Source organism: Mastomys coucha, unplaced genomic scaffold (genome assembly GCF_008632895.1).
Source record: "Mastomys coucha isolate ucsf_1 unplaced genomic scaffold, UCSF_Mcou_1 pScaffold1, whole genome shotgun sequence".
In the NCBI taxonomy this organism is placed as follows: domain Eukaryota; kingdom Metazoa; phylum Chordata; class Mammalia; order Rodentia; family Muridae; genus Mastomys; species Mastomys coucha.
Window position 1 is genome coordinate 48,723,895 of NW_022196891.1, and position 19,645 is coordinate 48,743,539.

The 19,645-nt window shown below is 44.2% G+C and overlaps 1 protein-coding gene across 4 annotated transcripts in view; it reads right to left on the reverse strand.

Annotated features, from left to right (window-relative positions):
* Window positions 1-6,356: 6,356 nt before the first annotated feature.
* Window positions 6,357-19,645, reverse strand: part of CUNH1orf21 (chromosome unknown C1orf21 homolog) — a 218,297-nt gene continuing 205,008 nt past the window's right edge. For 3 of the 4 annotated variants that reach the window (XM_031384662.1, XM_031384646.1, XM_031384654.1), the window contains exon 6: window positions 16,603-17,318. In XM_031384662.1, the coding sequence (XP_031240522.1) occupies window positions 17,229-17,318 (90 nt within the window). In that variant the 3' untranslated portion in view covers window positions 16,603-17,228. Of the gene's footprint in view, window positions 7,436-16,602; window positions 17,319-19,645 lie in introns of those variants that run through there. The other variant, XM_031384668.1, reaches the window with a different exon arrangement.

A 19,645-nucleotide genomic window follows, 5' to 3' on the forward strand; every position in this document is an offset into this window, starting at 1 on the left:
GAGAGAGAGAGAGAGACTCAGTGCTGTGTACTGAATAGGTTCTAGGTACTTTGGAAATCCTAAAAGGCACTGTGACTTGGTTTCACAGGCAGATTCTGCTGCCCATGCCTTCCCTGCCTCACTCCCGGCACTGACAGTCCCACAAGGTCCTCAGCCACTGTGCACAGTTTGCATTTGCACACAACTTATTTGTTGCTTTATGATAAAAGAAAAACAAAACAAAACAATGCCCCCACCCCCTAAGCTCCCCAGCTCGTCTTTCCTTGGCGAGACTCAGGTATGCACTTGTGCCCTAGCACATGCCTGGCTGCCTCCCTGGTCAGTGCTCATGACCTAAGCCAGGGGAAGGCTCTGCAAAGGTTATGAATTTTGTTAGAACCACACACTAAATAGGGAAGCCCACACCGCTTCCTGAATATTTATTTTAGGGTACACTCTCATCTCTGAGTCTAGGCCAACCTGGTCCTGAGGTATTTTTAAGCCATCATTTCTCTAAAGACAGGTCAGGATGACCCAGCCCTCTCTTCCACAAATGTCCAAATGAGATCTAGCCCAGGATCTAGCCCTTGAACTCAAACAGCTTTTAGAGGCAGGAAGAGAAGCTGGAAAGAGGAGAAAGACTGGATGAGTATAAATCTTTGCAGCCAGTGGCTGTGTATTTCCAGAGGAAGGCAATCCTTACCCTGAGAATAATCACATCTGGCTCTCAGGGCCAACGCGGAATGAGTGTGCAGAGGCCTATCGGAAACTCTCCTCCATACTCCATGAATCCTCAGTGAAGCCGCAGAGCCTGATTTGCTACCCTGCTCTCATCCTTTGCACTTCTTTCTGCTACTCTAAGCTCCACCCCTTTTCCCATGAAGCCCCGATGGCCCTCTCTATCTATGCTGTCTCATGCTGTCCTCTCAGCATGGATGACTCCTCTGGTAGCTTTCCCTCTGTACCCAAACAAGGATGAATTTTGTTCTCATTGTTTTCTGGAAGCTTCTATGCCTGGAGCTGGCTGGGTATCACTGTGATCTGATCCCATAGGATCCTGCGATGTCTCTAAGGTGGCCCTTCCGGATTGCTTCCTCCTCGTGATAGGCTCCTGGAGGGTAGAAACTGTGGTTCACCTTTATATTGCTTGCCCATTGGCTCAGGGCCGGGAGCCTACCCAGGAGTAGCTACTCCTAGGACAACCCGAGGAAAGGTACTCTTAATTCTCCAGGTTGGTAACAGAGCGTCCCAGTGGAGCAGCAGCAATGTCACAGTCAGGGCCACACGGATGAGTGGAAATGATGAGCAGTGCTGGTGGTTGGACCTGGCACGTGTCGTTTACCCCAGTGAGCTGGGAAAAAACATGAGCCAAAACACCTACCCAGAGGCCCAGAGGAACCAGACACATGCAGACACAGGCACAGAAGGGCACACGGTGAGCCCACTCACAGACCTCGGTGTTCCCACTGGATTTGACTAAGATGCACACAAAAGCAGCCACGAGGTTTTGCTGTATACGCTTCCTTGTACTTATGTGGATATTCCTAGACATTATTGGAGTGATTACAAAATGGTAAAAGCCAGCTTCCTCCTACCTTCAGCCTGTCTATGATTAAGTATTTACGTTTCCTTTATCCATCCGTCTTTGTGTATGTGTTAAAAAGAATAGATCCAAATTTAATGTCCTAATAAGGCAACCGTCTGGGTCCAATCCAGGAAAACAGTGATTTTTATGAATTTATATATTTCTTTGGATGGAAAAAAATCTGGCTTGGAATCTCCTACCAAACTCCCTTCACTCACTTGTCTGTCAAAGGAGGAGTGACCCTGCAAGGCTGGACTGAAACACCAAGCTTCTATTTTATTTTTTGACTCCTAGGTCTGAGCCAAGTAGCCCCCTGAGGTCTAATTTTCAACCCTGAAGAACTGAAGGCAGTTCGGGCTAAATTTATGCTGTTCATTTTTTTTTTTTAACTTTAAATCTTATTCAGTTAAACCCAAAGACTTGGTCTAAAAAGAAGAACACACCAAGGCCAAGAGACAATGTCTTATAGGAGACTTCAGCATGGTGGGACCTTCCTAACTTTAAGGATTCCTCTGGATTCCAAGAGGTAAGAGCCATTCCCATATCATCCAGAGAGACAGAGAGAATGTGCAAGTTGCTAGGCTAGAAGCACTCAGGATGTCAAGACCCTGTCACAAGGAACCTGGGCAAGAAAATCCTTTTGCATGAGGGTGACCTGGGTCCCCCAGGAAGCACTTTACCAGCTGCTGGAGGGATGAGTTATCTTTTGCCCCATGCATTTTATGAAGCAAGGAACTCTTGGAGTTCCTGAGCTGCTGGTCTAACCTTGGACAAAGAGTGACTCTCTCTAGGTCACCACGTGACTATCTGAAAACATTTAAGATCTTGAGAGTCACATCTAGGTCTGGTACTTAAACTAGCCTGGAAAATACAGACTCCCAGTCCAGTAGTCAAAAAGAAACACTCGGCTGTAGCTCACCAGAAAGGATCGCCATCCAAGGCAGTGGTCCAGGCAGGCATCAACTCCTCAGTCTTTCAGACCTCTCTGCAAAGGTGAGGAGGCTTTTAGCCTACCAAAGAGAAGCCTCTGAAGAAACAAGCTTAGGGGACTGAGGGGGACGGGAACACCACAGCACCCAAAAGGTGGGATAGGCTGCCTCTTTTCTCAAAAGCTGAAAGGATATGACCAACCTCCCCTCCCCACAAGCCTTCTCCCTCTGAGCTCCAAAGTCCTCTGTCAACAGTGCCTTTTTCAGGTTCTTGTGCAGTTTATAGGATTAGGGAGGGCCATCTAAGAGTCCCCATGAGGAGAATATGCTGGTAACTGAGTCAAAGAGAGACTGTAGAAGGTAGATCCCCCCTTAAAGGCTTTTTTTTTTCTTCACAGTGTTGTAAGGTGTGTAGTAATAATACTAATAATAATATACTCGAATGTCGTTTCCTCTTTCATCACGTGTGTTTTCACTGGACAGATGGATTCAACTATAAGACACACTGCTTAGAATGTGGGGGTGAAGGGACTATTTTGAGGAACATAAAAGATAAGGACAGAATGTCATCGGCAACATCGGGCACGGACTGGACATAAATAGTGACTATTAGAGCTCCTTTTCCTCTTCCCACTCAAGATGACCTCAGATCTCAGATAGGACAGACTTGAAGACCTCAGTATCACTAAGGACTCCCAGGCTTTGTCATAAGGGCATATACTCTCCCACAGACATGTGAGGGTCCCCTCCCCGGAGATATAATAATAGAAAAGGTGACTTCCTCATAGATAGAAGAATCATCCATTTATCTGCAAAAGGGAGATCCACACCTCACTGAAGGAATTCCAACAGTTTATCCCAGAGTATCTGTAGAGGGCTCACACCGCTTTGCAGGGGCACCCTGGGGCCTGCCCATCTACCCATGACATCTTGAAGGCCCTGCTTCTGGCTACCATTTCATTATGTCTTTTAAATACGCCATCCCTACCCACCAACCATGCCTTATTTTTCTACTGGAGTTATAAGCAACTTATCAAAAAGATCAATTTCTAAAAGGTGTGGAAAAATATAGCTCAGAGATAGCTTTCTGGTGGAAAAAGCCAGGAAGGCAGAGTTCATGTAAAATGAGAGTATGATGTGATATTGCACCCATCCCTTGTTTTTGAGAGAATCTTAAGGGAGAGAATTTTAATACCAAATGTTTTGTCTTTTATAATGAAAATAGTCTCTATTCTTCATATTTGCCTTCAGTAAAAAGGTGATCTTTTCTCTTACTTACAAAACAAACAAATTTAATGAAGTTTCTTTTCTTAGGACTGGTAGAGATGGGACAACTTTTAAAACCCAGCATCTAAACAGGACTTCTCACTATGCCAAACTGCACTGTAGGTGACTGAGGTAAAGCTCAGGGGAGGACTAATCTGTTTCAGCAGGGCTTCTGCTGCTAGAGAAGGAAACATGGATATGAAGTTGGATGGAAGACGAGGTTATAACTTAAGGTTGGAGGCTCAAGCGTGAAGCTTACCACATGTGAGTTGTCATCATTCTGGCACAGCCACTTCAGTGCCTGGGTACGCCCAGGACACAGAGCAGTTCTATAGTGGAGGAACAGGAGGCGCCTGGGAGCTGAGAACCAAGGCTATTCCTGGGGCATGTATTTCTTACTTGAGTCATCAAAGGCTAGCTTCAGATGCTAGGCACAGCAGACAGGGAGAGAGACCAGTCACTGTGTGGCTGTTTCTGGGGGCTGACCTAGTTTTCTCATCACTGGACTTTGTAGCTTTTTTGTTCCTAAATAGACCATAATGTTACTCTATGCTCCTGCTTAAGCCTGGGGCTAGGAGGCCTTGTAGAGGTAAAAGCCTCTTTTGAGCTGGTCTGCCAGTAAGAAACACGTATTCAATTATGAGAGCAGTACTCCGTGGTCCTGAATCTCTGCCAAGCAAAAGAAAGCTGCACACACAGCTGAACCTTTACAATTCTACAACATGGAGGACAGGAGCCGTGCGTAACCCAGCTACATTTCACCAGCAGGCCCGCTCCACCCACTGGCCACTAGACCAACTGCCGTAGCACACAGCCCCACTAAAAGCTCTCCAAATAGCCTCTGTCCATTTTTCGACGTTTATTTCCTGGTTTTTACTAGGCCGTTTCCCTGCCTTCCCCCACCCTCCCAACTCCCAAGTCTTATAGACAGGACAACTAGCAAGATGTTCCACCATCTCTACTGGGTGATTCTTTTCATTATACCTGAGACAGTCTGCTTAATGTTCTGATAAGGGGGGAGAGATGTATATTTTTAATTTAGATCTTTCCAGAAGATATAGAAAAATAAAGTACAAACACAAATCACTCGACAATTTTATGATTCAAACCAACATATGGAAAACAGACAGTTTTGAGTGTTGCTCACACAGTCAAGCATTTTGTGCCAACCCAGTCAACCATCCCATTTCTTGGACCTATTTCTAGAGGTAACCAAACCTGTGTCTGAAGATAGAATCACTTCGTTACAGCAAAGTATCCAAGTAGAACATGGGAGAGCAGTGGAAAAACTGCTGTTTCCTAAACAGCACTTAGGGGTTCATTAACACTCAAAAGTGAGGTTCCCGAGAGACATGAGTGACATCCACTCAAAAGTGAGGTTCCCGAGAAACACGAGTGACATCCACGATGCTAACTGTGACTGAGAAAAAGGACATGGGTGTCTCATCATCGGGTACAGGGAGCTGGTCTTCTGGGAAGACACTGTCTTAGACACCAAGTAGAGGAGTCAAATGGAAGACGTTAACATTCACTTCATTCTTGCTTGATAAGAACACGAGATCCAGGAAAAGGCCATCCCGAGAACAAAGTCTCCAGTGAACAGGGTTGAGGTGGGTTAGCAGTTCGTTTACAGTTGAGGAAAACTATTTTAATCCTTTGGCCAAAAAAACACACAAGGGGAGGGAACTTAAAACCCTAGACTGCTCAACTCTCCCTGCATTTTCTGCTTGAAGCTGGATAAAAAGCCTTAGCTTTGGGCTGAAACTCTATTTATGTAACAACCACAGCTGCTCCCCAAAATAACTGCTGCTGGATGCAAGAATTATGGCATTTTGTTGCTAACACCCGAGTCCATTTTCTATAGAGCTCGGCTGCGTTTTTTCCCCTTTGCTTTTGCTGCCTGGGTCTGACAGGAGATGAAGAACCTTGCTATTTTGTGGACAGCTTTGAAAGTCAAGGCTCATTTTGGCAAGAACGGATTTAGTTTCCTGTTTCAGTCTGTGGCAGACAATTTCCTGACAATTGGGAACACCTTAACTTTCACTCTTGTAACTATTTCACCTTCCAAGGTGGCAGGCAGCGTGGCTTATAGTGAGACCCTTGAAATTCACAACCCTCAGAGAGAAAAATACAGCATTCCTCTGTGTGTGTGTGTGTGTGTGTGTATGTGTGTGTGTGTGTATGTGTGTGTGTGTGTAGGACAAGCCCAACCCTGGACTGCTGGCGTGGCATTTAATAGGGTGCCCACCCCTGAAAGTAACAAAGAGAACCCTCATCAAAGCTATCAAATACGATTAAAAAAATACAAAAGTTATTTTTCTCCTTTTGATTGCTATTTACTTGTGACAATATTTGTTAAAAATATTACTTCTGTCTTTGAGAAGAGATCATTCTCTTCATATAGTATGGAAAAATAAACTCTACTGAACACACAGTCAACACTCCCCACTACCAGGGGCTTTTGGCTTTCACATCTCCAAGTAACATTACCAGTGTGAATGTCCTATATTCTCTAGTAGGCAGACATCTTTTACCCACACTATGAGAGCTGGAAACAAACGAATGAAGGGGCAAGGCTCACATAACATACCGAAGGGGGAAATCACAAAACAGCATGTTTTAATAGTTAACAGAGTGAAAGGGTAACTGGTTTCCAGCCGTCCTAAGAAGTCACGGGGTTGTCCCCTCATCTCCTCTGAACACTCACAACCCTTCCAAACCAAGGTAGATGTCACCAGAAGGGTGGGGAGCCATTTAGGCCAATCGTCAGTGTCACTGGGAAGGAGGACTTAGTTTCCACACTTAGGGTCACCTTAAAATGCTAAACTGGATGAATGGGAGAAGACAAGGATACATAAAAACAGCAAAATGTTTATTTTCTTAGAAAAAAAAGTGAGGAGGGAGGGGCCGAAAATAATTGTGGTCATGTGGTCACACTTCCATTTGCCTCTGAGCAAAAAGCCAATGCTACAAGCTTAATCCAGCACTAAGAGTCCTAAGCAGAACAACCTACTGCTCGCCCACTCTTTCGTTCCTTTGTCACTTCTGGGAGTCAGGTCACAACAGGCTTTCAATCAACTGTGGCTCTTTTGAGCAGGGAAACTAGGCTCACCATGGCAACCATCCCATTTCCAAAGCCCCACGTTACCAGTGAGAAGCAAGGCTCAGGACATCTTTGGACCACTCGAAAGAGATGGATAAGGAGAAAAGAGGGGAGGGGATGCTTGACATCAAAGCAGAACCAGGCTAGAACTGACGTACGTCTGTCTCAGAGTTCACCTCTACCCCATGGTAGAGGAGACGGGTAGAGAGCATCCTGAAACCAAGAGTATCTTTAAGGTGAACTGCAGAATTTTGCTGCATACTTGGACACAAGAGAAGTGAAAAGTTGCAACAAGTTTTAACTAGCAGCAACAAAGAAAGTTCCAGAACAAGTTTTTTTTCTTTTGTGTTTGTGTTTAGCAATATCCCTTCGCAGGTTCATTAAGAAACACTGTAATTTAATGGGGCATAGGATATGGAACAGTCTTCGTTTGCTATAGTGTTCAGTGAAGAGAACCGACCTTTGCAAAGGTTTCAACTGGGGTGTAACCTATTTACACAGTAGTAGCTCCTGGTCTGACTGAGAGAATCGATGCTATGTGACATCCTCCTCTTCAGAACAGTAATCCCGACCCTGGGAAGAACAAAAACAAAAACAAATCAGTAAACAAGTTAAACCAGGGTCTAGAATAGTTGAAGCTGATCCATTTCCTTCTTTCTGACTTCAGTCTGCTTTGTAATAGAATTGAGTATACATCAGTGACCATTGGGTTCAGACCGATGCAACACACACAGGAAAGCACGCATGGAGTACGTATGCACATACACAACATGCACGCACAGTGCATGTACACATGCAGGATCATTTTTAAGCTCTATTTACTTCAAGGCATGATAGGCCAAGCTGATAATAAGTTTTTTTAAAATGTCTGTAAGAATTTATCTCAACTTATATTACAGGGATGTATGAGATACAGCTTATACCAAGAAAGTCAAAGTGTTGAAGTGGCCAGGACTTTTCTCTCTCAGCAGGAAGATACAATAGTCACTTTCAGGGGCTCACATTCTACAGCTCCCTCCCCACGCTTGGATTTTTAAAATGGCACAGGAGGAGGGTGTGTAATCCAGGGGTGCCCGAGTTTTTAATTCACTCTAAAATGGTTTAGATGAACAGCAAATAAGGATTTTATGAACACGGGTAACAGATCTGGGGCTGTGCCTTGTCCTCACAGATGACTACAAGGACATTTGACTTGGATGAGCCTGCCAGCAAGCAGGTTCTCGGCAGGCTTACGGACAGTAGGAAATGCTGCTTTTGAGCGATTTCTATCCGCTCTCCACTGTGAGGCTACAGCTGGCACCAGGACTGAGGCTCCACATCTGACCTGGCTGGGCTGCCCTGATCAAAGTATGTAACTTCTTCAAGGGCAAGTCTCCACAGTCAGTACAAGACAAAGCCACATTTCTGTGTCATCTCAATGTCACAGAATGAACAGGCTTTTGTGAAAGGTCAAGTTGGGTTATTTGGTTTGTACCATCACTTCACTGATTTTTCTTCTCAAGTACAAGCTAGATAAATTTGGGGACAAATGTTCTTTTAAGAACAGATCTTTTGGCTCAATGACATATAAAAATAAGAACCTTAAGCAATGTAACTGAAAACTGTGTATGACACATACACTTTGGTAGTTTACTCTTACTTAGTAAGCAAGCCATCATCCCAAGCTATTTTCTTGTTAACTATTTTATAATATATTTATATCAGGCAACAGCCACATATCCTTTGTTGTTTCTTTTATTTTTGTTTATTCTATTTCATTTCTATAGCTGATATGCATGAAGTATTGTTAGCAAACAATTCTTTGTTTACCATGTATCTACTCCTTTGATTTCAGGCCCAATTTGTAATATTATAAATCATATTTTATTATAGTAAGAACCCTACAAGTTCTGGTGACTAGACGTACTTTTCTAACCTCTCAACCCATGCTTCTTCCCAGCATACTGAGTAAAAAAAAATTTTTTTTCAGACAAACCCAGAATTTTCTGAACAATTGGAATCCATTCTTAAAAATACCAATACTTAATGGGCTGTGGTGGCACACACTTTTAATCCCAGCACTTGGGAGGCAGAGGCAGGTGGATTTCTGAGTTTGAGGCCAGCCTGGTCTACAGAGTGAGTTCCAGGACGGCCAGGGCTACACAGAGAAACCCTGTCTTGGAAAAAAGAAAAAGAAATACTTAAATTTTTTAAAATGTAACTATTCATCAAATATATAGGATGTTTAAATGTTTAAATGAACATGTTTAAATGTTTGTTATGTATCTGTACACTGGGAATATTTCACACTTCCCTAATGCTGAGTATCACTACAACAAATCTTCAGCCCCATGTCTGGCTGCTAACTCTGGCTGTTTCTTGCTGATTTCGGTACCTTGTTCAAGTTACCTTTTTTAGTCTCAGTTTTCTCACTGATGAAATAAAAATGAAGACTATTATTTAACATGGCTATTGAAAGTATTAATAGTGTCTAAATTGTGATTGGTAGATCATTTGTTCATAGTGTGTGGATACATGTATACAAGTATGTTTCATACGCATAAACAAAACAAAACAAACACGCATGCTGCCATACAATGAAGCCCTGAGACCCACAGAAGCAGGACTGAAAACCTCCTCCTTGACATCCTCCGTGCCTTGCAGAATGTCTAAGTCCCGTGCCAACCTCCTCGACATCCTCCGTGCCTTGCAGAATGTCTAAATCCCGTGCCAACTTGAGGTTTCATTTACTTGTAGCATAAAACCTCTAGTGGATGGAGAAAATAGATAACCAGTGCTCCCAGGAAGAGGATATAGGCAGCAGTCACCCCATGACAGCCTTCCCAGCGACATGGCTCAGGCTGAACACCATTCCTCACTTTGGCTCAGACTTGACAGGAACTCTTCTCTGTTACCTGTTGCAAAGCTGTAAAGGAGCCCCTCTAGGTTCCTGACCACTGGGAATTTATTTTCCAGCATGAGATACAGGATACACACAAATCTAGCAGCATAGGGTTACAAACATCAAACGATGCTCTTCATGTGGCTTGAACTGAGGAGGCTCAGAGTGGGTTCACTGATGGATGCTGGAAAAAATAATAGGCTTTGGTTTCTTGGACACAGCCATGATCTCTATCCAATAGGGCTGTGATCAGGGTTATGTGTGGAAAAATACATCATTCTGTCAGGTAATCAATACAGTTAGCTCTTGCCACTTCTGTTCTCACTGTTAGTATAAACACTGGGATTGTTCAGGTTCCCAGCAAGGGTGAAAACACCCTTGTGACTGAGGGCTGTGGTCATAAGGTGTGATCTGACAGGAGCAAGAGAACTGTGTTTCCTCTCAGCAGTGTGTCCCAGGGAGAGCCGAACCCATTCTTGTGCATGAATGCAAATTCTATGGTAAAAACTAAAGTTCCTCTATACCTTACGTCAAAATAAAGCCTCACATCTAAGCAAAGGTTTAGGTAGCTCACGTGAGGGTGAGAGGGCCTCTCCTCCATCATGAGGAAGAACTTGGCAGTGAGATCACTCATGCACATATACATACCTGCACATACAAACACACACATATACACACACAGTCGTATATGAAACCTTTTGTACTTATTAATAACACAGTGTTTTTAACCATACAAAAGAGCTACAAGATCATAAAACTACTAAAGGATCCAAGGCTAAAGAGGTGTGTCAGTGGTTAAGAGTATTGGCTGCTCTTGCAGAGGACCTGAGTTCAATTCCCACTGCCCACATGACAGCTCACAAATGTGTGTAACTTCAGATCTAGGAGACCTGACATCCTTCCAGCCTCCTAGAGCACATGGTGAAAACACACATACTCATGCACACACTCACACACACACACACACACACACACACACACACACACACACAAACACACACACACTAAATGAACATACACTAAAAAAACAAAACAACCAAATAACCTAAAGAACCATTTAAGATCCTCCAAGTTTACCGCTCACACACAAAGACCCTCTACGATACCCTTTGATGGACGGAGCTGAATAAACCCTCTGTAAAACCAAGATCCTGAACCTTCATTTCCCAAGAATTTGTTCCCCTAAATTTTTGTAATTGCTACAGGAAGGAGGAAAACAACCCACATGAATTTCTCTGCAGACATCACTTCATTTATTATTCATATCAGCCCTGCAGCGTAGGAGTGGAGCTTTGTGGCATCTGAGTAAATCTCAGAGAAGCCCAAGATCCCTGCATGAATCTTCTCCTTTTCTGTGAGACTGTAATGACTTGATAAGAAAAATTCAAATTCCAGTCAGTTCATTTTTCTTATCACCTGACCACAGCCCAGAGGATCAAATATTTTGGTAGCCAAGGCTTCTGAAATCAGAACATACTGCAGCTAAGAGGTACCCCATGGCATACAGTCCTAAGTGAGTCAGAGAACTGCTGAGGAAATCCAGTCTCCATACCCCACAGGAACCCCAGTTTGTAGATAGTCCTCCTGGGCAGGCCAGGAAACCTGCTTCTGCTAATAGGACTTCATGTCTCATTTAAATAGTTAAAGAACTGCTAAAAAACAGAATCATCAAACGTTCAGCTGTCAGGATCAAGCAGGCTGAGTGATGCACAGGTCTCTTAGCTGAAGTATGTCCCTCCAACCTTCATAAAGGGACCCCAAAACAAAAGCCTCTGAAAAGACCGGAGCTGTAACCGGAGCTGGAACTGGAGCTGGGATGGTCAGTCAGGATCCCAGCCTTGTGTGAAGGAGCCATCGGAAATTCCCCTGGAGGCCCCAGCACATTGCAGGAATGATGATGACGAGGAAGGAGATTACTGGAAAGAGCCACAGGCCACTTCGGTATAGATTCAAACTACAGGAAAAGCCGGGTCTGGTGGCACAGATCTGTAATATTTAGCTACTTAGGAGGTTGAGGCAGGAAGCTTCCAAGTTGAGGGTTAGCTCTGGCAACTTATCAAAACCTTGTACCCAAACAAACATAAAAACAACAAATAAAAAAAGAGGAGGGTACAGCTTAGTGATAAAGTGTCTACCTAGCATGTGTTGCCCTATGCACTGAAAAACAAACCAACAAAACCCAATCAACCAAACTAAAAAACCTGAAACAAGTGGCAAATCTTTTCGAGCAGGACAGTTAAGTAAATCCCACATTCCTGTAGCTCCCAGAGAAGGCATGCTCTCGGCTTCTGGACTGGTAACCTTGGCTCCATTTCCTGAGACTAACCTGCTTCTATCTATCTCAACACTCCTTTGATTCTGAATCGATCAATAATAATCTCCTCCTCCTCCTCCTTCTTTTAAAAGACACATCAAAAAAAAAAAAAAAAAAAAAAAAAAAAAAAAAAAAAAAAAAGCAGGTATCCAGAACCCTGCACCTCAAACACTGAATGTCATAACCCAGACCTACAGATTAAGTTGCATAGAAATTAAGTATCCGACAGTGTCCTAAATCTTAAAAATTTACCAGAGCGTAACTTTCATTAATCTGAGGAGATGTTAACTAAACAGTTAAATAGCCTCAAAGAAATAGAACACCTGTGTGTATGTGTGTGCATTTGAACATATAAAAAACACAAATAAAAACATAAAAATATAAAACCAACATCACTTAGAGGCAGTACCTCAGTGTGTAGCGCCTCTGTTTTGTACCCAGAAGGACACATCACTTAGAGGCAGTACCTCAGTGTGTAGCGCCTCTGTTTTGCACCCAGAAGGACGTGAACTCAGTTTCCAGAACCCATGTAAGAGCTGGTGTTGGGCTAAGTGTGAGGACCAGAGTCTGGAACTTCAGAACTCACTTAAAAAGCTGGGAAGGGCTAGCGGCCACCTGTGATCTCGGCAGTCAGGAGCAGGTACTGGGTGTCTGAAGCAAGCTTGCTAGGCAGATTAGCCAACTGGGCACGCTTCAGATTCAGAGAGAGCCTGTCTCAATAAATAAAGTAGAAAGTGTCTGAGGAGGCCATTGACGTCAACTCCGCATGCATATGCACACCGTGCACCCCTGCCCCTAAGCACACACACAGCTGGGCATGGTGGAGACAGGAGGATTCGCTGGCCAGTCAGTGCACCCTAACCAGTGAGCTTCAGGCCAGTCAGAAACTTTGCTTCAAAGCAAGGAGAGGCACTCCTGAGGATGACACCCAGGGTTGTCTTTTGGTGCATGCATGCACGTGCACACACAGACACACAGACAAGAAGACATACCTCTACCTATGTATCTGCAGATATTTAACTCACACATTAAAAAACAGAAAACTTCATACTGGCAAAAATAGTTGCTGAAGAATTTAATATGAAGTCTATGAAAACTAAGAAAAATTCATACTTTTATTTTAAATGAAGACATATATGTAAGAGGACCCTAAAGAGAGGTAAGGCAGAGAGGGTGAAGAGTCATTCAAAACAAAATACAAGCCAAAAGCACACAAGGAGAAACATACTCTGCTTTAGTAATAATAATAAAAAAACTAATAAAAACAATTAAAAATTAAATGCTCATGACAGCCAGTTTTTGACGGTTTACAGTGGACACAGGCCTCACTCACTACTAACTGCAGCGCACAGTAGGTATAGCTGTAGGTATGGCCTGGCAATCCCTATTAAGCCAGGCGAAGATTTGTATCCTTTTTTATAGCAATCAGAGAAATTCAATAGGTCACTGGTGGGGACTGGAGACTGACTACAAGCAAGCAGGAAGGTCATTCATAATGCAATACAAGTGTTTTAATGTTAGAGTGTGCTGGTAGCTCTGCAGTTGGGCAAACTTAACTATCTAAAAACCAATGACCCATGCATGTAAAATCAGTTAGCTTTCTGAAAGATACTTTCTGAAAGTATCTGAAGACAGGTTCTAAGATATGCTCATGCACTGCTCACCACTAGACACTTCCAGGAGTATCTCGTATTCTCTGTGCCCCAGTCATTTATTCGTGCTCACTGACTACTCTTGGCCTTCACACTTCTCCAGCACTCACTGCCTGGCTACTTAAGTCTGTATGACCTGGGTCGAATATGGCCTCTTCCTGTGGATCTGTCTCCAGATGCTCCCCTCTTGGTGGCCCTCCTTAACCCCAGCAAACCTCAACAGGGTCTACAGTAATTGTGGCTAAAATGGCCTCCCTTACTTGAGAGGACAGTGCATGCTTCCTGCACATCTGTTCTTTGGTGTTTATTAGAATCCTGTCATATCACTTGTGACCACTCCACCTTCAGAGGAGGCTGCTGAGTGTCAGCAATCAAAATACCCTGTCATTTTGGTTAGAGAAGGAAGCTGTCAGTGGATCTTAGAGGCCACTGGAGGAAGCCCTGCCCTCTTTAACAACTCAACAGGATCAGCTGTAGCTACAGGATGAGCAGAGGTCAGGCAGCTTGTGTTGCTCTAACAGTGTGGAAATGAGGAAAGGGCTGGGAGAATGTAAGAAGGGGTTAGAAGTTGATACAAGAATCCCACTGTCCAGGGGCTGGAAAGATGGCTCAGCGGCTAAGAGCACTGACTGCTCTTCCAGAGGTCCTAAGTTCAAATCCCAGCAACCACATGGTGGCTCAAAACCATCTGTAATGAGATCTGATGCCCTCTTCTGGTATGTCTGAGAACAGCTACAGTATACCGACATACAATAAATAAAATCTTTAAAATAAAAAACAAGCAAGAAAAAAACAGGCAGTGGTGGCACATGCCTTTAATCCCAGCACTTGGGAGGCAGAGGCAGGTGGATTTCTGAGTTCAAGGCCAACCTGGTCTACAGACTGAGTTCCAGAACAGCCAGGGCTACACAGAGAAGCTCTGTCTCGAAAAACAAAAACAAAACAAAGCAAAACAACAACAAAAAAAGAATCCCACTGTCCACTAGCCATCATTTGTATGTATTTAAGCTATTCTAATGTGCAGCATACATGGGAGCATTTCTACTTTGTTTTCGGTATCATGCATGTCCCACTACACTCTCAGGTTTGAATGACTTATCCTTCTGTAATTGTCTCTATCTGGCATTGTGGGACTTTACTGTTTTCTGAGTATCAAGGAGCATCTTGCTTAATAAAATGCAGTTGCCCCATCTGAATCCCTGTACATAAATTCAATGGACATTTCCCTTCTCTGTCCTGCTAGGTTTCACGGTCCTGAGGCAATGGCATATCCGTTTCTGTGGGATGGGGACATTCAGCCTTGAACCAGGAGCATGAGGCAGGGTACCCACACTCACAGCTTCAGCACCTAGGAGCCACTAGCCAGGACGCAGAGGAAGCACAGGGCCAGGTCTGGGAAAGAAGAGCAGCCTCTGAGACTAGGGTCTTACAGCTCTGGCAGGGGTGTGGGCTGGAAGCAGTTGCCCTCCACAGGGCTGGAAATGTCACATGTCATGTCACTTTCAGTTCCATTTTCATTTACAGTCCAGTGACAGCTTACAACAACAGTTTTAAACGCAGAAGAAATGCTGAAGAAAACAAAAAATATTTAGCTGCCCCATTAAAGTCTCCTCCCCCGGCTTATTTCATTAGAAAAATCAGTGGAGGCATTAATGGCTGTCTCTGTCTCTAATGAGCTTTATTCTAATTAGGCTCAGATATTATTATTTCAGTTGGAAAAAAGGCCTGGTGGATGAGGAGCGGCAGAGCGTGACCGCCTCTAACTGCTGCTAGGACCACATGCAGGAAGATCCTGCGATCACAGAAGTGAAGCCAGTCCTGGGATACAGTATTTTTCATTTTCAAGACAGAATGTGTACCCCTCTGCCCACCTCTCCCTCTATCTCCTCCCGGCACCAGATTCATTGTAGCCACACCACCATCTACCATCAGCAAGGGCAGTTCAGAACCCTTTAAAGCTCCCATTTCCCAAGCTTTGTCTGTCTTTGGTACAAGACAGTGATGAGGAGACAGGATAAAGAACTTGGGATGCCTATAACCAAACCCATGTCCCAGAGGAAAGGTGTGCAGACTTCCCTTGGCAGGGCCAGCTAGGAGATATCTGAAGCTCTGTCCATCTGGCCCCTGCTTCGGCTTCCCAAGTGCAGCCAAGCACTTGTGTAAAACAGCAGTTTTTAACCTGTGGCTCGTGACCGCTTTGTGGTGGATTAATGATCCTTTCCCAGGGGTTGCCATTGGAAAACACAGATATTTACATTATAATTCATAACAGTAGCAAAATTACAGTTATGAAGTAGCAATGAAAATAATTTCATGGTTAGGGGTCACTACATTGTGAGGAACTGTATTAAAGGGTTGCAGCATTAGGAAGATTGAGAAGCACTGCCATAAAACATCCACAAGGCCGAGTAGCACTCAGGAGGCAGAGGCAGGATTATAACTTTAGGTAAGCCTGGGCTACATAGCATGACACTGTTTTAAAACACCATCAACCATCACCCCTCAAGAAACTATCTGAGGCTACCAAAAATTGAATTTCATATCACTTGTCAAATAGTGCAAAATCTTTTTGTCCCTGCATTGGCCAGCTCTTAAACATGCAAAGACCACTTTGTTCATGTGGGTCAGAAATGTTTCCGGCCTAGAGAGCACCGAGAGGCCAATATTGTTTCTTCCCTAAGGATCAGATACCAGAGCTGATTTCCACCCTGAGAATGTTGCCATTTCTTCCCGAATGAACCGAATTCTGCAGGACACCAACTCAGAAAACATCCACATGGTGGCAACTTAGAAAACACCATTCACAGTTCACCACCAAGAAAACGGCAGCAATCGAAAGTAAATTTAACAATCTCTCTACAGTCTTCAGTTTGAATTTTCACATTTCATCTGCTTCTTCGCCGTCTACACCTCATTCTCCTGTGGTTTCTATCCTGTGAAAGGCATGTTTCCATTTCACTCTTTATCCACTGGGCATTATCTTTCTTAAAATTTCCCTGTTCAATTTTTTTTTTTTTGGTGATAAATAGATGTGCAGTAAATTTTTGTGAACAGTTTCCAGGTTACCTGGATGAGCTTGATTCTAAGAGATTCTTAATTTTAGTGTCTTATCAGTTTCTCAGTCCAAGACAGGAACTCTAATATACAACTTGCTCGGTGGGTGGAGGCTTTATGGGTCTCCCCGAGGCTCATTCTATACAACTAGCAAATCTCGATTTGAATTCATTTGCCCCATGAGAGAGATGTGATCCCAAATTTTGTAAAACCTTTATAAGCTGAGGAGGCAGAGTTTACTCTAGAGGTGGACATTTGGGAAGACAAGTCATATCCCTTTGACTTGATTGACAGCAAGAGCCTTGGGACCATCAGCTTATTCACTGGATCACAGATGCCTCTCCACTTCCCCCGAAGGATGGTGACCAGCCTTACTGGTCACAGTGGACAAGTGCAGGATGTTGCTTACCACTCTTAACTGCCCCATAGACTAGGCCCACTGTAGACGGAGAGGGTGGCCGAGTTTTACCATGATTGCTTTTCTTCCTCTCCACAGGGATGTGCTGCTGCTTGCTGGATTAGGAGGTTCATGTTTCCTTCCTCCTTCTTGGTTTTCTGAACAGGAAGCACAAGGGACAACTACCATAAGAACCGTAAGAACCGTTCAGGGAGAACTCACTTAAGGGCATTAGCAGGAACTGCTAGATTGGAACTTCCTGGTGCTTGCCTCCAGCAGACCCAGAGAATTAGCATGGCAATACCAAAATAGCCCCAGCAGGGAGGGCACCACTGCTCTTCCGCCTGCTTCACACCTGGATACCTGATCTTACCAACCTTGATGCAACCATCACCTGCCTACATGATCTTACAAACCTTGACGTGGCCCTTACCTGCCTACGTGACTTTTGTCATCTGCCCTGTTTTCTGTATACTATTTAAGCCTGGTTTTCACTTTGTGCACGAACTTAGATGGACTAGGACTTAGATTCATTCATTCAGATTCTAGATTTGAGCCTCTACCCTCCTGGCTGGTGCACCTGCACCCCCCCGCCCCCAGGACTCTGGCTGGGCTGCATGGGCCTGAGCATGCTCAGAGCCCATGGATGCTGCACCAGTCCAGAGGAGATGGCTGCTGTTTTAGAGCCAGGGTGTTTTAGATGGCCTCAGATGTACCTCAATTGCTGATCTGCCAGATTTTTCATTTCTCTCTCTCTCTCTCTCTCTCTCTCTCTCTCTCTCTTGGCTTTTCAAGACAGGGTTTCTCTGTATAGCTCTGGCTGTCCTGGAACTCACTCTGTAGACAAAGCTGGCCTCGAACTCAGAAATCCGCCTGCCTCTGCCTCCCAAGTGCTGGGATTAAAGGTGTGCGCCATCACCGCTGGCTTCATTTCTCTCTTGTAATGACTGTAAAAGTCTGATGCCATTTTTAAGAAATACACTCAGACTCAGCACTTCCTTGTGTCGACTCTGTCACTTGCAGAATTTTTTGCCCACCTGACCAGAACTCTCATCTCGAGGAACAAGAGGTCCCTGCAACGAACCCAATCCGTGGCATTATACCTTCTGCTGCTGGTCCATTCTGGTTCAGAGAACAGGGTAGCTGTGCTTATTAACTGAAGCTTATGAAAGGAACCAAAGAAGCCAGCTTCACTATCTTTGTGATGTTTACAGTGCTTCTTTTCTTAACTTTTTTGGTCATTATTACTATTGTAATATTATTGTAATATTGTAACAAGCATTCTGGGACTGATATTAATATACAATTTAAAAAGTCTCATAAAAGCAAGTTGTAAAAACCTACAGGAGTTTGAAGCCTCAAATAGGAAATCCTAGATGAGGATTCTGCTGTACCCTCACACCGATGGGCTGACTCAATGTGTTGCTTATGCCACAAACAGCAAGACAGCCAGGTGCTGGAGATGTCCCATTCTAACATCCTACCTCTATCTAAGGAGGAGCACCTGCCACAGGAAGGACTGGCTTAGGCAAGAGCTCAGTTACTTCTGCATCTTCAGTTTCCATCAGAGACCTCACAAATGCTCTGAGATGCACAGAAAATCCACTGAACACAGGACATGTCGGCCACAGCCGTAGCTCCGTGTATAAGTTTTCTTTAATTTCCCAAGTTAGCAGCATCATCTAAATCTTCTTGGTGTGGAAACCAAGTATCAGAGAGTTTAAGTGATTAGCCTGAGTCATACAGCTGGAGCCAGTCCCAAATCTGGCTCGGGTTTGAAGCTTTCTCTTGTACTGTGATCTTACCTCTAGACCCAGTGGATTGAATTCCCTGACAATGTATCTGCTGTGTGCTTCCATGTTGCTCCAAACTGTTAAAAGCATCTCCTACCCAGCGCAGCCTCGAGCATCTTCCCAACCACATCTCTATCTCTTGACATTTGCCCACGGAAGCCCAGTGGTCTTATCTGTACATCTCACTTAACCAGCAGGTGTCTTGTATCTTAAGCTATGCACTAGGGAAACAAACACAAGTGAGACTCAGTTTTTGAGCCTAGACGCTAGAGATGTTTTCAAGCTCAGTGCTTCCAATAGTTTTTGACTTTTTAATAGGACCCGGAAGCTCTAGGCAAGTGTGCTCTAACCACGGGGTTACATTTCTAGCCCCGTTTTAACTCTTGATTTTAAGTCAGGGACTCACCAAATTGCCCGAGGTGGTATTCACCTCATGCTGTAGTCCACACTGGCCTTCTGAAAAGCTGAGATTTTAGTTGTGAGCTACCACATTTAGTTAGGTATTTTTATAGTAGTCACCCAAGATTGACATTCCCTCCCAGGGTACTTGCTATAACGTCACAGCAATACTTACAGATGCCAAATTCAAATAGCAGAAGGGATGCCAGGAAGGAGAGAGGGCGAGGGAAAGGGAGAGGGAGAGGGAGAGGGAGAGGAAGAGGGAGGAAGGGAAGGAGAGGGAGGGAGGGAAG